General features: G+C 38.9%; 1 protein-coding gene across 1 annotated transcript; it reads right to left on the bottom strand.

The window, feature by feature from the left end:
- Nucleotides 1-6,661: 6,661 nt before the first annotated feature.
- On the bottom strand, nucleotides 6,662-15,601 carry LOC128506974 (CMRF35-like molecule 3). Its single transcript, XM_053477591.1, has 6 exons — nucleotides 15,538-15,601; nucleotides 14,944-15,264; nucleotides 12,807-12,842; nucleotides 10,626-10,730; nucleotides 6,906-6,937; nucleotides 6,662-6,814 (listed from the first exon to the last, which is right to left on the bottom strand). Exons 1-6 carry the CDS (start codon nucleotides 15,599-15,601, stop codon nucleotides 6,662-6,664), a joined length of 711 nt encoding a protein of 236 aa, XP_053333566.1.

Raw genomic sequence — 15,601 nt, 5'->3', positions numbered from 1 at the left:
TTTGTTGTTTTGTTGTTACATAATTACCTAATTCCGTATGTGTTATACAGATGTCGCCATTAAAAATGCACATTTCGAGAAAACGGATCCCGCGACTAGTGGGTAGCGGTAAAGCCCGCAAAATCTAAAAATTTGATGCAGCCCCCTGTCCCTTTTGGGAACCAAGAAATACCGACTGTAGTAGCCTGACCCTTTGTCTGGTAGGGGAACATGTTACATGGCCTCATTTCCCAGCAACTTCTGTCAGCAGATGCGCACTTTCCGGTTTCATGGAAGTGGAGACCACGCCATTAAAACGCTGAGGGTGATGTGAGAACTGAATCCTGTAGTTTCTTTCTACAGTGCTTAGTACCCAAGGAGATATACTTGGCAGTACCTTCCACGCTGCCAGTTTCTCGGAAATAGGCAAAGTCTCGGCGGCTTGGTTAAACGGGAGGAATGTTAGATGTTCGGCATCGTGAAACATGGCAGGAAAAACCGAAGAACTAACATTTTATTTGGAGACTGGTGTTGCCTGAAACACCAGTGGTGGCAGAGCAAGAACATCGATCTCCTGGGGTTGCCAGGGAGAACACTGCATTCTTTAAAAGGAATTCTGCGTGCCTCTCCCCATTGGGGGGGCACCCCCTATGGTCCTGGGCACATGAACCTCAGGACTTCTTTGTAAAGAAGACAATATGCCAGTCTGACCTCTTTTGAGGCGGATTGCATGACGCACCCCAATCTTACGAGAGGGTGCCCGGCTCAAAAACACGCCCCTTGTGTGTTTCACGCCTTGCAACAGTCAGACCTGGTCGAGACTGGGTGGCCGACAGTCTTGACTCTCGAGCAAGGCGAGGAAGGAATTTCCCGAAGGCTTGTTATATAACTTCGCCTCATAAACCTAGTGGCGACCAAGTTAATGACATCGCCAAGTAGGCCGGGAGGCAAGATGGGGGTATCAAGGAGAAATGCACGATCCTTCTTCTTGATGCCCCTAAGATTCAACCACAAGTGCCTCTCCGTGGAAACCATTGCAGCCATAAAACGGCCGATAGCACGAGCCATCTGCTTTGTTGCACGAAAAGACAAGTCTGTGGCCTGGCGTAATTCCCATATGCCCTACCTTGAAGAGCCCCACCAGTACTCAAGTCTCTCAGCAGGTCAGCCTGGTAGACGTGCAAAACCGCCATGGTGTGCAATGAAGCACCAACCTGACCTGCTGCCTGAAAAGTTTTCCCTCCAGGGAAGATAAAAAGTCTACACAGCTTAAAAGGAAGTAATAGCTTTTCAGGAAGGATGATGTCCCAGGAGAGAGATAGCCTGGAAGCGTTTCTTCTATCTGGGTGTCATTATATAACCCAGCGCTTCCACCTCAAACATATTTACTACTATTTTAACATATTTTAATACTGTAAATAAGTTGATGGCGGGAAAACAAAGAATGAATACAGCTTACTCCATGAAGGGGTTAACTCATATGGAGATTGCTAAGAAAAGGGGAGAGAGAGCGTCGATGAGGCTCCGCCCCCCAGCCCCCGACAGAACCTGCCGTCTATGTTTTTATTTATTTATTTATTTTTTTTTAAGTGCCTAAAGGCTGTTACCATCTCCGCGAAAGCAAGAGAGGATGTTTATCGTTGCCCATTCACAAGAAGCGCCAGGGCGGGTTTGAGAGCGGACAGGGGAATTTCCAGATCCGATGAGAACGCAAAAGAAAGGAGTTTTTAAATCCGCCTTACACAGCTCTGCCAGATGCACGAGTTTAAGCCCCAGGAATGCACGGCGGCTTGAAGCTTTTCAAGGAATGCGAGGCGCACGCGTAGCACTTTATCAAAGCAGTAAAGTGTAGAGATCGCCCTCCGGTATGGATTATACACACGGAGGGACATCTCGTTTAAAACTCTGCCATTATCAGTGAGTTAAACACTTATTTTGCTGGTTAGACACAGACACGCACACAACTAGGTGAAGACAAGAATCTGAGGAATGTTTCTGATTCACTCCTATTTATAACCTGCAGGTGCGTCTTATCAGATGACGTAACCCGACCGAGGTTATATAAGCCAAAAATTTGGCGTGTTTGATACACACATGCTTTACAACCGGCAAGATGACAAGATGTTTCCCATAGCGTTCCCATAGCCCATAAAAAGTCAAACAAAATAAAAGTAGACAAATACTTGAGAAATAAAATCAACACTATGAGTGTAAATGATTGCAACTGAAAATAGTTTGCAACTATTTAAAGGATGTAAACCTACTTTGTGGGTGTAGCACTTTTTACATGTCATATGATTCACGCCCTTAATGACATCATGAAATCTTAAGGATAAATGCATTGCATCCACATGCACTATGACAGCATTTTAAAATAACAAAGATTACAGTAGCAAGATTTATTCCCAAGACATCAGAACAATGAGATCTGCAGGATGTTTCACTCGAGAGATACTTCGCCATCTAAATTCTTTTGATGTTCATGCAGCCCTCTGCACAATCAGAGGACATTACAAAGAAAAGACTGCATGCAATGTGTCAAATATTTAATACCTTTCTCTTGTTTTTAGGGACATTGTTACAGCCATAAAGTCACATCACTGATCAAAACGCTGAAATGGCTGCAAGATTGTTGAAAAAGCAACTATTGTGTGACTTTGGTGTGAAACGGGACAAAACAGGACTAGAGACACGCGAGAGACTAGAGACACGCGAGAGACTAGAGACACAGCGGGTTAGTGGTTATTTGGGTTAGTAGCTATACTGGTTATTGTTACGTTGGTTGCTGACCTAAACGGTTTAGTATCTAAGCGGTTAGAGGCTAACTGGGTTAAAACTGTAACTGACCTACTATGGAAACGGAGACACAAAGGGCTAAGCACACATGAGGCTAATTCCTAGAGGCCAATTCCGCTAATGGCTAAACACGCTAGCGGCTAAACCTCCTAGCGACTAAGCTCTCACGTGGCTAGACAGACGAATAACTTAAACCTACATGAAACTAACAATACAGTGACCTAAACACACAAGTAGCTAAACACACTGTGTCCTAAACATGCAGGGAGTTAAACAGACAGGAAGCTAAACATACAAGGGGCTACACTAACACTAGCGAAACACCAAAAACTACTTACAAACCCTTGAAACAAACACTTTACGAGACCAAATCAGCTCCGTACACACTGAAACACAAGGAACATACATATTATCACGAGCTAGAGCTTCCTTCTTACAGAGCAAAAAAAGAAAAAATTAATAAAACTTAAAATACAAATTAAATAAAACAAAACAAAATGCCCACATAATGACAGTAAACTTAAACAAACATTGCTCGACCCAGGTTCCCAAAATAACTAGCTATTTATAAAGAAACTAATGAGCTGCCTCGGTTTAGGTGAGCACCCGCATCACCTGACCGAGGTGCCTTCTGGAAAACTGAGTCTGGCAACAAAACTACAAACACACAAACAAACATAATCCACAGTGACCTCTAGTGGTGGTCCCCTACATACATTTACTTTGCTTCAACTTGATGCAAATAAGTAATGCCTATATTTAATTTAAATTCTAAATCTGTACTGTAATTTTAGTACTGTGATTGTAAATTCATTTAATGTTTCACTTGTATTTCATAAGGTTTTTCCAGCGGTGGTACAGCGCAACGAGGGTCATTATTTATTATCAAAGAAAATTATAATGATCATAACAGCCTACTGCATTTCATTCTTATAATAACACAAAAACACAAGCGGGCACTTGTGATGACACTGCAAGACATCGACATCTGCTGACGCAATGTTTTAATTTTATGGTCATTTATTTCAGTTAATAAATCTACTACAAATTTAAAAAGCACAAAATATAAGATGACACAAAACCCTGCACGCATAGCTTTTCTAATTACACATGATAAAATCTAAAGGCTCACTGTGTTAACATTTATTTTGCCTAAATTAGATCCTAATAAGATTTAATTTTATTTAAATTCTACATTTGTACTGTAATTTTAGTTCTGTGATTATGAATTTGTTTAACTCCAATGGTTTACTTGAAGCTCATTAATTTACAGCTCATTAATACTTGAGAGAATGAACTAAGGCCTGAGGTGTCTATAGTTACAGTGGTGTGAAAAACTATTTGCCCCCTTCCTGATTTCTTATTCTTTTGCATGTTTGTCACACAAAATGTTTCTGATCATCAAACACATTTAACTATTAGTCAAAGATAACACAAGTAAACACAAAATTCAGTTTTTAAATGATGGTTTTTATTATTTGGGGAGAAAAAAAATCCAAACCTACATGGCTCTGTGTGAAAAAGTAATTGCCCCCTGAACCTAATAACTGGTCGGGCCCACCCTTAGCAGCAATAACTGCAATCAAGCGTTTGCGATAACTTGCAACGAGTCTTTTACAGCGCTCTGGAGGAATTTTGGCCCACTCATCTTTGCAGAATTGTTGTAATTCAGCTTTATTTGAGGGTTTTCTAGCATAAACCGCCTTTTTAAGGTCATGCCACAACATCTCAATAGGATTCAGGTCAGGACTTTGACTAGGCCACTCCAAAGTCTTCATTTTGTTTTTCTTTAGCCATTCAGAGGTGGATTTGCTGGTGTGTTTTGGGTCATTGTCCTGCTGCAGCACCCAAGATCGCTTCAGCTTGAGTTGACAAACAGATGGCCGGACATTCTCCTTCAGGATTTTTTGGTAGAAAGTAGAATTCATGGTTCCATCTATCACAGCAAGCCTTCCAGGTCCTGAAGCAGCAAAACAACCCCAGACCATTACACTACCACCACCATCATATTTTACTGTTGGTATGATGTTCTTTTTCTGAAATGCTGTGTTACTTTTACGCCAGATGTAACGGGACACGCACCTTCCAAAAAGTTCAACTTTTGTCTCGTCGGTCCACAAGGTTTTTTTCCAAAAGTCTTGGCAATCATTGAGATGTTTTTTAGCAAAATTGAGACGACTTTTGCTTAAAAGTGGTTTGCGCCTTGGAAATCTGCCATGCAGGCCGTTTTTGCCCAGTCTCTTTCTTATGGTGGAGTCGTGAACAATGACCTTAATTGAGGCAAGTGAGGCCTGCAGTTCTTTAGATGTTGTCCTGGGGTCTTTTGTGGCCTCGCGGATGAGTTATCTCTGCGCTCTTGGGGTAATTTTGGTCGGCCAGCCACTCCTGGGAAGGTTCACCACTGTTCCAGGTTTTTGCCATTTGTGGATAATGGCTCTCACTGTGGTTCGCTGGAGTCCCAAAGCTTTAGAGATGGCTTTATAACCTTTACCAGACTGATAGATCTCAATTACTTTTGTTCTCATTTGTTCCTGAATTTCTTTGGATCTTGGCATGATGTCTAGCTTTTGAGGTGCTTTTGGTCTACTTCTCTGTGTCAGGTAGCTCCTATTTACGTGATTTCTTGATTGAAACAGGTGTGGCAGTAATCAGGCCTAGGGGTGACTACAGAAATTGAACTCAGGTGTGATAAACCACAGTTAAGTTATTTTTTAACAGTGGTGGCTCAGTGTGTTAAGGCTCTGAGTTACGGATCGGAAGATCGGCGGTTCGAGCCCCAGCTCTGCCAGGTTGCCACTGTTGGGCCCTTGAGCAAGGCCCTTAACCCTGTCTGCTCCAGGGGCGCCGTAAAAATGGCTGACCCTGCGCTCTGACCCCTGCCTACTAACAAGAAGCTGGGATATGCGAAGAATAAAGAATTTCACTGTGCAGTAATGTATGTGTGACGAATAAAGGCTTAACTTAACTTAACTTAACTTTTAACAAGGGGGCAATTACTTTTTCACACAGGGCCATGTAGGTTTGGATTTTTTTTCTTTCTAAATAATAAAAACCATCATTTAAAAACTGCATTTTGTGTTCAATTATGTTATCTTTAACTAATAGTTAACGGTTTTTGATGAGCAGAAACATTTAAGTGTGACAAACATGCAAAAGAATAAGAAATCAGAAAGGGGGCAAATAGTTTTTCACACCACTGTATATAGCGCCACTCAGCGGTAAAAGCCAGAAAACGCACAAACTCAAATGCTGCCGTCGTGCGCCACGGCGGTAAAACCAATATTCCGATTGAGTTCCTACTGTAGAGCAGAAGTACATGCTGACTTGGCAACACTCACTCATCTTTTATACCACTTTATCCTGTATTAAGGGTCTCAGGGGACCTGGAACCTATCCCAGGAGACTAAGGGCACAAGGTGGGGTATACACTGAACAAGGTGCCAATCCATCGCAGGGCACACACACTCATTCAATTAACGTCAGTTAACCTTCCCCACATATCTTTGTACTGTGGGAGAAAACATGAGTACCCAGAGGAAACCCACTAAGCACTGGGAGAACATGCAAACTCCTTGCACACAGAGACAGAAATCGAGCCTGGCCGGGAATCGAAACTGGACCCTGAAGGTGCAAGGCAACAGTGCTAACAACTACACCACCGTGCCGCCACTTGGCAACATGTTGTAAAATTTAGACTGCACGTTGAAGATCTTTTATTATTATTATTCTTATTATTCTATGAAGTAATGCAAATAAAAAGGTAAACAAATAATATTAGTACTCCTCAGGCCAGGCAACGTGTATTTTGCGGACACAGTAAACACTGCTACTTTCACTTTTGAATCCTGATTTTTTTGGATGGTCAGCAGGGGCGTCCTGAGTCTCATCAGTTGTTGCTAGAAACAGTCAGAGTCTGGTAGACTGAATCTGATTGGTTGGTAGTTGGGTTCAGACTCTGGTAGACAGATACTGATGAAGTGACATTTTCTTTTTCTTTAACAGGAAGGACATTTTGGTCATTTTCATAATCTTCATTTGTCTGAAATGTGAAATAAAAAACATTACAATTAAAGTAGTACAATTAAAGTAAAGTGTGACAGTGATACCTGTAGTAAATCATTATCATGTACCTCTTTGGGAGATTCGATCACTGTTTCAGAGCCTGCAGAGAGATATGAAGAGAGAAAGAGTTAAATTTGTGGCATACAGTATAATGACAACGAATGACAAATAACTGTCGCATTCTTCACTATTAATATGTAATGTTTAGCTCTGGGTCAGAGGCGTATCGAATCTTTAACAATTCAGGTTAGTTTGATTAACTGAATAAAAATTAATAATGTACACGACTACCCGTCCAGCGTTTAGCACAATTTATTGTATCTTACCAGTTTGGCTTATTACGTGGCCAACGATGATAAAGCAAAATCTAGTATTTAGCAATGATGAGCAAAGTAACTTAAGTAAACTTACTGTTTAGACTTTAAAATACATGACCAAGACAACAGTACTTTATAAAGAAACGAGTATTTATTTGACTAATCTACGACACAAGGAACTACACTAATTGAAACGCACACACACACACACACACACACACACACACACACACACACATATATACAAACAGTTTGGAAGGTGAAAATTAATTCTTCTAGTACTGTTTACTAGACCAAAGAAAGTCACAAAAGCAAAGTCTTAGGTTTAATCTTATGGTTTAGTTATGAAATGAGCACCAAGTTCAGCAAGGTATGCAGCTTTGTTTGTTTACTTGCGTTACATTTTATTCTCATCCGGTAGTTCACCTCCAGCGAAGGAGATCATGGCGTTGCTGATTGGTTGGCGCGCCTTTGTAAATATTTATAAATATACATTTTGCCCTACTGGCACACTTTTAAGATGGTTTGAAATAGTGTCCATGCCATATGCCTGTTCATTAAAAGGCATGTGCTCTGGAGGTCAACGAAAAAAACACAAAGTGTGACTTGATGCCCATCCCCCTCACTATTCCCCCCACCTCAACTCGGGGTGAAGCTGTAAAACTGTCCGCTTTGTTTACTGGATCGCCGATTTACACCCTTGGTTTTGGGCTCACTTCGAGGCATCTGGTCTTAGCGTGGCTCCAGGCACAGCAAACTTCCTGTCCAATGTCTTGTAAAGTTTCCTGCAACTTTGTTTTACAGACGCTGCTTTATGTTTGGATAAGATTATCGGGATGGCGACATGAAGTTATGTTCGTAATCCAAGGTTCCACTGCATAGTTAGGGCCCAAGCACTGTTTTTCTGATGATTATTTTTTTTTTCACCGTTTTGGTCTTTTTGATGTCTTAACATGTTCAAAAACTTAGGAAAATTAGCAGACAGGTTGAAATCTGCTGCCATTAGGAGAGTTTGCGCCCCCACACGAGATTTTGCGTGAATTATGCACGTGAAACCTGGTACACATTTGGAGCTCATTAAGCAGAACAACTTTCACACATTTGCCAAAACACACTGGATGGATTTTTATATACTCCTCCTAAGAAATTGATAAGATTGTCAACAAACTGGGCTGATGTGATCTAAAGACATTGAGGATGCAAAATTGTAGAATGATTTTTGATATATCAAATGGGTGTCATGATAATGCCTTAAACTTACGCTGAAAAGTGATTAATAACTTTAATGTTCAGTGATATTACATTGAGTGACATCATAGTGTGACGCTATTTTTTCCAGCATCTGTGCCCTATTCTACAGTACACATGTACACATAACAAATGTTAACACTTACACACACACACGCACGCACGCACACACACACACACACACACACACACACACAAACACACTCTCTCTCTTTTTCCCACACACACAGACGCACGCACACACGCACGCATAAACACACTCGTATATCACACACATCACAAATGTTAACTCTCACATTACAAATGTTAACACTCACACACTCACATCTTTTACTCTTTCTCACACACACACACACACACACACACACACACACACACACACACACACACACACACACAATTGACATGACAAATATTAAGGGCCCAAACTGACATCAGCCCTATTACGTCATATTGTGTAAGATGTGCAAGTTCTGCAGTGCACAAACAGATTTTGTGTTGCGCCCTGGTGTCGATGATACAGGGTGCTTGGGCCCACTGATCGTTGCTCGCAACTATATTCTGAAAATTTTATTTATAAAATATAAATATAAATTATAAAAATATAAATTTAACATATTTACATCAGCCACATTATGAAAGCCCATTTTTTGCTTTATGTAAATAAGTGAAATTTGCTAACGATTTGAAATTTATACAAATTGGTAGTTGATGAGGTCTGAGCACGGCAGGTCTTCAGAAAGGTCTTAAACCACCCAGAGGGTTAAAAGTAATCCTTGTCCCAGGAGCTGACTTGAGTTAACTTAAAGTGGGAAAGGGTGAATTATTTGCATTAAAAAGGTTTTCTGACACTGTAAAGCACACACAGCAACACTAAAACAACAACAACCAAGAATGATTAGCGAATAGAGATGCTTTAATTATACTGCATAAATATTACAAAATCCTATGAAACATTTACACAAATTTAAGACAATTTATTTGTTTAAATTATACTAATGTTTTATTCTAAAAGTCTATTTTTCCATATTTAAAGTTTGTTGTCTTTAAATAATTTTTTTTGACCTAACAATAAACAGATACAAACAGAGAGGCTATATATCAGTTCATTCTTTGTACAAATAAAATTGTCAGCTAGTGAACTTGATCGTTTGTCTAAAGAACAGGGAGGCGGGAGAACATTAGCTGTAATGAGCCGATACAGGAGAATCTGTACCACTCCTTACTTTTATATGGATTACATAAAAACAGATTATTTGTTTTCGAGTTGAATTGGTAAATGTAAAAGAAGACAATTCGAGCTTCCTATAGATATGTATTTTGTGTCCCCCTGTAGAGGATTTGCAGAGTTTCAGTTTATTTTAATGACGTGTTTCTCCCTGCAGTTCACACAGACCAAAGCGACAGACAGCGCACCCAGTTTGTTTTCTTTATTTTATTGATGCACAAAGTTTTATTTATTTTTTATATGTGTGCATACAAATAAAAGTAGACACTGTACAGATTTAATTAATATATAGATCTAGTCTGTACGATCAAAACTGAAAGTGTAATTTAAGTTCTTATTGGCGTCATCAGGGAAAGACGCCTCAAAAAGCATACATGTGTGCGCGGACCTCAGAGGGTTTTAACCTATTTTTATTTTTAACTCATTATTGTACAGTAAATGTCAATAGCACTGGTTCAGATTTTTTATGTTTGTTGTATAAAGTACTCTGATGTGGAAATTATCATCACATGATAATTTTCACAACATATTATGACTTTTTCATGCCTTAGAGAAATAAAATGAGATAAAAATGTAAGTCGCTCTGGATACGAGCGTCTGCCAAACGCCTAAATGTAAATGTTTCAAAACTTACATAAACCAATAAAAATGTTTGTATAGTGTTTTCATAATCTCTCAACCACTGACACTAACCTGGATATAAGATTTTATTTCTGTAGTTTCAGGTCTGGAAAAAATCGCTTTAACACTAGAAACACTGGTGATTTTAGACCCACTGAAACCACAATTCTCCACACCAAACAGTCTTGACATTGTTTTTTTTTTTTCCCCTAAATGACACACAATGTTCCCCAATCATTTATCTAATTTGACATTAAGTGTTAGTCCTAATTGCACAGGCACTCGCCAAATCAAACAGCCATAAAGTATAAAACTTTACACACTTTTATGGTTGTGTAACTGAAACTAAACATGCATGTGTGTGTTCGCGGTACCTCCAGTCTTCTTCTTTCTCTGTAGTGTGACAGTCAATATAAGAGCAAAGAGAATCAGCACCAGAACCACAGACACAGTAATGATCAGAATGGATGTTGGAAATCCTGCAAGAGAATTCAATTTTTACCCAAACAGGTAAATTACACCCTGTGTGTGTATGTGTGTGTGTGTGTGTGTGTGTGTGTGTGTGTGTGTGTGTTGTGTTCTTTAGACTGTTGATGTGTCTCGATGTGGTTTAATCAAACTGTTTTCAATCTGGAGATCTCAGACCAGACAGACCAGACTGAGGGAGGTGTAGGTGAACCATGTGTAGATTTAATCTGAATAAATACCACACATGTGGAAGTACAATAATACAATAATAGGTAGGAATGTCACTGAGGCAGCAGTTTTAAATTTCAGAAGCCACTCGGGTTGTTATAATGATTTTACTTCCTCAAGCAGACTGAACACCAGGCCAGAAATCCTGAGCAACACCCACAATATAGCTGTGGGAAAATATATTCCTAATCTTTATTTAAAAAAAAAAAAGAAGACCCAGATAGGAAAGGTACGTCGCGGAGACGTCTGCTAAAGAGCATATCATCTGGTAAACATTGCGTTCGTTTTTTTATAGTCGTATTTTGATCGTCTGTAGATCGCCTGTTTGAGCTGTTAAATGATACATCGTCTTCACATCGATACACATGTTCACTCACCTAAGTCACATATGAATGAAAAATTATTACAATATATAAGATTTATTACTGTTACCGTGTTAAGGTTACACACAAATTTTCAGGCTGGTCTGAGGTAAAATAATTTAGCTGACAATAGCTGCTATAGTTAGCTAAAGAACCCCACCTGTGTATAAAAGAAACGGCTAAGATGTCTGAGCTTTTCATCTTTCTCTGTAAAATGTTTGCAGGGTGATGAAGAAGCTAACGCTAAACTGTTAACTGTGGTGCTAGCATGATGCAGGCATTTAGTTAGGTTGCTTCTTTCTAAATAGAACGAAATACTGAACATAAATGTCACCTGCTGGTTAGCGATGTTTAGTCACGTTATTTTGGTTTAAGCTATTTCTTGTATTTTTAATCACACTTAAAATACAGACGGTTATATGCGCGTGCTTAATGTCTGGTTTCGGTCTGGTTTCGGAGTTGTGAAGCAAGAGGAAGAAAGTATAAATATTGTTCATTTGATAAATTAAGTATCATGAATTTTAATTGAATCTATCTCTGTATTTTTCCACAGCAGTTTGTGAGTGAAAGTGTCCTGTCTGCATCTGACTTCAGGAGTTTCCTGACCAACCGTCTCTAACGGTCATATTTAAAAGTCATAACTGACAGTTATAAAGTACAAAACGCTTCTGTTGGTGTTAAAAAAAAAAATTCTATGATTAATACTTATTTGTGGTGTTTTATGTTTTGTACATCTTTTCAAATTGAGACCTCATTTGTAAGTTGCTGCTGGTGTAAAACAGGGTTCTTATTCCGTTTTATCCCGTTTGTCATATGCTTCCTTCCTTTACAGAATTCTGTTGAACATGGTTTATTATAATTAACCGAGGTATTTAATTAAAATAATGGAAGGGGGTGTTTTAATAAAACGACGTTCATCCGACATGAATCAGACATTTGGCAGATGTATGAACATCTGATTAACATCGTTTAAAGAGCAGATCAGGGACGTTTTAATTCATTTACGTCTTAAACACGTAGGCTGAGCGTCGTTCACGGACGTCTCGGCGACATCTGCCAGATGAGCAAACGCCCTCTGCCAGACATCTGCCAGATGAAAAAGATGACGTTGCATAGAGGTCTCCGCGACGTGTGTGTGCTATCTGGGGAGTGTAGCACGATGCTTAAATCATTTACATCTCCCAGATGTGGCCATTTTTCCCTGTCACTGTTTGATCTGTGTATTGTTTCTCATATAAATAAATGCAAGTAAAGACTCAAAAACACTTGATATTGTACAAACCCTGAGAGGAGGAGGTGTAGTTTGGGTGGTTAACATCATTTAGTGGATTATCTGAAATACAAATATGAGACATGATGAATGATGTGAGAGAAATGTGATGAAGAGGACAAACAAAAAGTTCATACCTGTTGTTGAGTGTGTGTTCTCAGCATGTACTGATGGACTCCTGGAGTGTGTTGAAGTGGTGTGTGTGGTGTGTGTAGTAAATGTGGTGTGTGTGGTGTGTGAGACAGTACTGCTGGTGAGATTATCTGAAAGATAAAAGAAACAGTATATATTTAAATTTCAGACTCATATGATATAGATTTAAAACAAACTTGATAAATAATTTCTGTTTTATATTGTACACGGTGCTTTAACACCTAGGGGTCTGTGGTACCATCAGAGGGACAAATGGTGTTTTTTTGCTGCACTGTAAACCCTAATGTTGTCTTTACTTATACAATCAAGTAATGTTGACTAAACATTACTTAAAATTTTGCATTTTGGACCCATCACTTAAAAATATAAGTTCATTTAACTTATTTACCATCAAAATGCATAAACTTAAGATTTTAAGTGTTGTGAACTCAAAATCATGATTAATCCTTTGGGGGAAAAAACATTTTCAAAAGGTCAATTTTCACAAATGTGAATGTGGCGTGGGCGGGGCGGCGGCTGACGACCAGCATGCTTTGCGGGGATGTCGGTGTGTTCACCATGTTGGGGAAGGGTGTTTGGGTTAGTGGCTTCGGCCCTGTTTGTGTGTGTGTGGGCAAGAGTTGACGTGTGAAACATGCTCCGGTTCATGCTGAGGCTGAATTGGATGGTGGTTCCTGTGTGAATGTACTGCTCATGCCGTACATGCTGTGTGCCTAATAAAGTACTCTCCAACATTCTTTCCGGCGGAAAGCTTAAAAATGCTGTTCATTGTTTTATTTCAGTTTGGTGTGCACAAAGCTTGCAGTCAAATATAAGAACATTGTTTAACAGGTTTAAGTTACATTTTCATGTTGAGTTAACTTAAATATATAAGTACACTTAAAAAAAATGTATACCAAGTGAACGCAATTTTTTAAGTACATTAAATAAGTGCTAAGTTTGTTGAACTCAATGATTTAAGTACAGTCTACAAAACCGCCAAGTTAAATAAACTTAAATATGCAAGTTTTGGAAGATTCCATTACTCAATTAAATTGAGGCAACGAGTTTACTCAATCAAATTAGTCCAATTAACTTATTAGGGTTTTCAGTGTGGTAAATGATAAAAGACCTGAAAGTTCTTAGTCCTTTTTTGATCATATATTAAGTGTAGTACATCATGTGACTCTGTAAAGGCTCTACGTTTATTTCTGTACACTCACAATATCCAAAAACACTGTGCTTTTGTAAAATAAAATAAAAATAATCAGGGTTCGCTTTCAGCCGTCTCAGTCTCTATCACTATCTTTCTGTAACACGTCAATAAAATAAACTGAAACCCAGAGAATACTGCAGACACACAGACATGAGAAATATAACTATAGAAAGATTAAAGTGTCTAAGTTTAAATAAAGCAACTTAAATTTAAAAAAAATAATTTATAATACATTTATAATAAACTTAAATCAAAAATTAATATTCTTAGTTCATGTATTTTGCATAAATCCAAGGAGAAGCAGATCCGTCTTCTCTCTCTGTATTTGTTTCTTTCTGTCTCACTTTATTATCTAATAATGACCTGAGACAGGACACGCCCACAATGTACTCACAGGGTAACAGTCTGGGTAATCTACTCACAAGACCACGCCCCCAACACACACATATACACACACACACAGACCCAGTGAGTTTCCTGCGTGTGTGTAATATGGCACGTGCTGTACAGAATGTTTTGGAAAGTGGGAGGAGTTTATCTTTTCCTTAGAACAACACTGACAGAGAACAGGTGTGTTTTAAAGAGTGATTTGCTCCAGATGAGGTGGAGAATCCAGTAAACTGTTACCATGAGAAAGTTATTAAGTCTCTTATAATCTTCATTCTGATCATATTAAACCTTTTTTTTTTCACCAGCTTTTACTGGTTTTTCTAAAATATTTTCTTTTAATGTCACTTATATATTTAGGGTTAGCATGTAGATAACACTGCTAATCCTGCTAACATACTGCCTTATGTAGCTTAGCACAAACACTTTAGCTCCCTGTGGCTAAGCTAATGCCTTATGTAGCTAACAGATGTTGGTGAATATCAGCTGTGTAGATTTTTAGATGTAAATGTAAATCGTAATGTAAACAGTATAAGTCGTTGTATGACATTACAAAAGCTCAATGACAATATGTTCATGATTAATAAATTAGTGTAAGATTATTTTACTCTCCTCCGTGTAACACTCACCTGTTTTAACCAGCAGTAGAATCTCTGTGTAAATATCATACCCTGTCTGATCTATTCCACACCAGTAAGTTCCTTTATCCTCTGGTCTCAGATCAGTGATGGTGACGGTGAAGACTTTGGCTGTTGTGTCGTCATACAGAGAGAATCTGGAGTCTTTAGCAGGAGATCCAGACTGAACAGGAACGTCTCTATACCCAACATAGGGACATTTACCTCTGCAGAGAAACTTGTTGTTCTTTTCATATCCAGATGTGTAGGGACATTTAATCTGAACAGATCGTCCTCTGTATCCAGTTACTGTAGTTACAGCATCAGTACCAGCTGGAGAATAATATACAGTGAAATGAAATATGATCCAGGACCATGGTGTAACATATAAGACCAAAATGAAGCTCAGTATCCATGAATATTAAAGTGTAAACATTGTGACACGTGTAAGAGAAGAGACAGGTACAACAGATACACATACAGTAGGAGAAACCAATACAGGGATTTTAAATAACAAACACTCAGAGACTAATAATCTAAATCCTACACGTCCTACAACAGGACTATTTGCTCTGGGCTAGACTCGATAGAAAACACTAAACTCACATTCTGTGTTGAACAACAGGAAGAAGAGAGATGAGACTGCGGGCCGACTGCACTGATAAAGCAT

This window comes from Clarias gariepinus, chromosome 18 (genome assembly GCF_024256425.1).
Source record: "Clarias gariepinus isolate MV-2021 ecotype Netherlands chromosome 18, CGAR_prim_01v2, whole genome shotgun sequence".
NCBI lineage: Eukaryota > Metazoa > Chordata > Actinopteri > Siluriformes > Clariidae > Clarias > Clarias gariepinus.
This window is presented reverse-complemented; position numbering and strand designations above follow the sequence as displayed.

Excerpts from the sequence above, each read along its gene's own strand:
- LOC128506974 (XM_053477591.1), bottom strand. The coding sequence starts at position 15,601 with ATGCTTTATCAGTGCAGTCGGCCCGCAGTCTCATCTCTCTTCTTCCTG. Across the intron at positions 10,731-12,806 it reads TACTGTCTCACACACCACAC|GATTTCCAACATCCATTCTG; the intron begins ACACCACATTTA and ends ATTCTCTTGCAG. Across the intron at positions 6,815-6,905 it reads TGATCGAATCTCCCAAAGAG|ACAAATGAAGATTATGAAAA; the intron begins GTACATGATAAT and ends TTCACATTTCAG.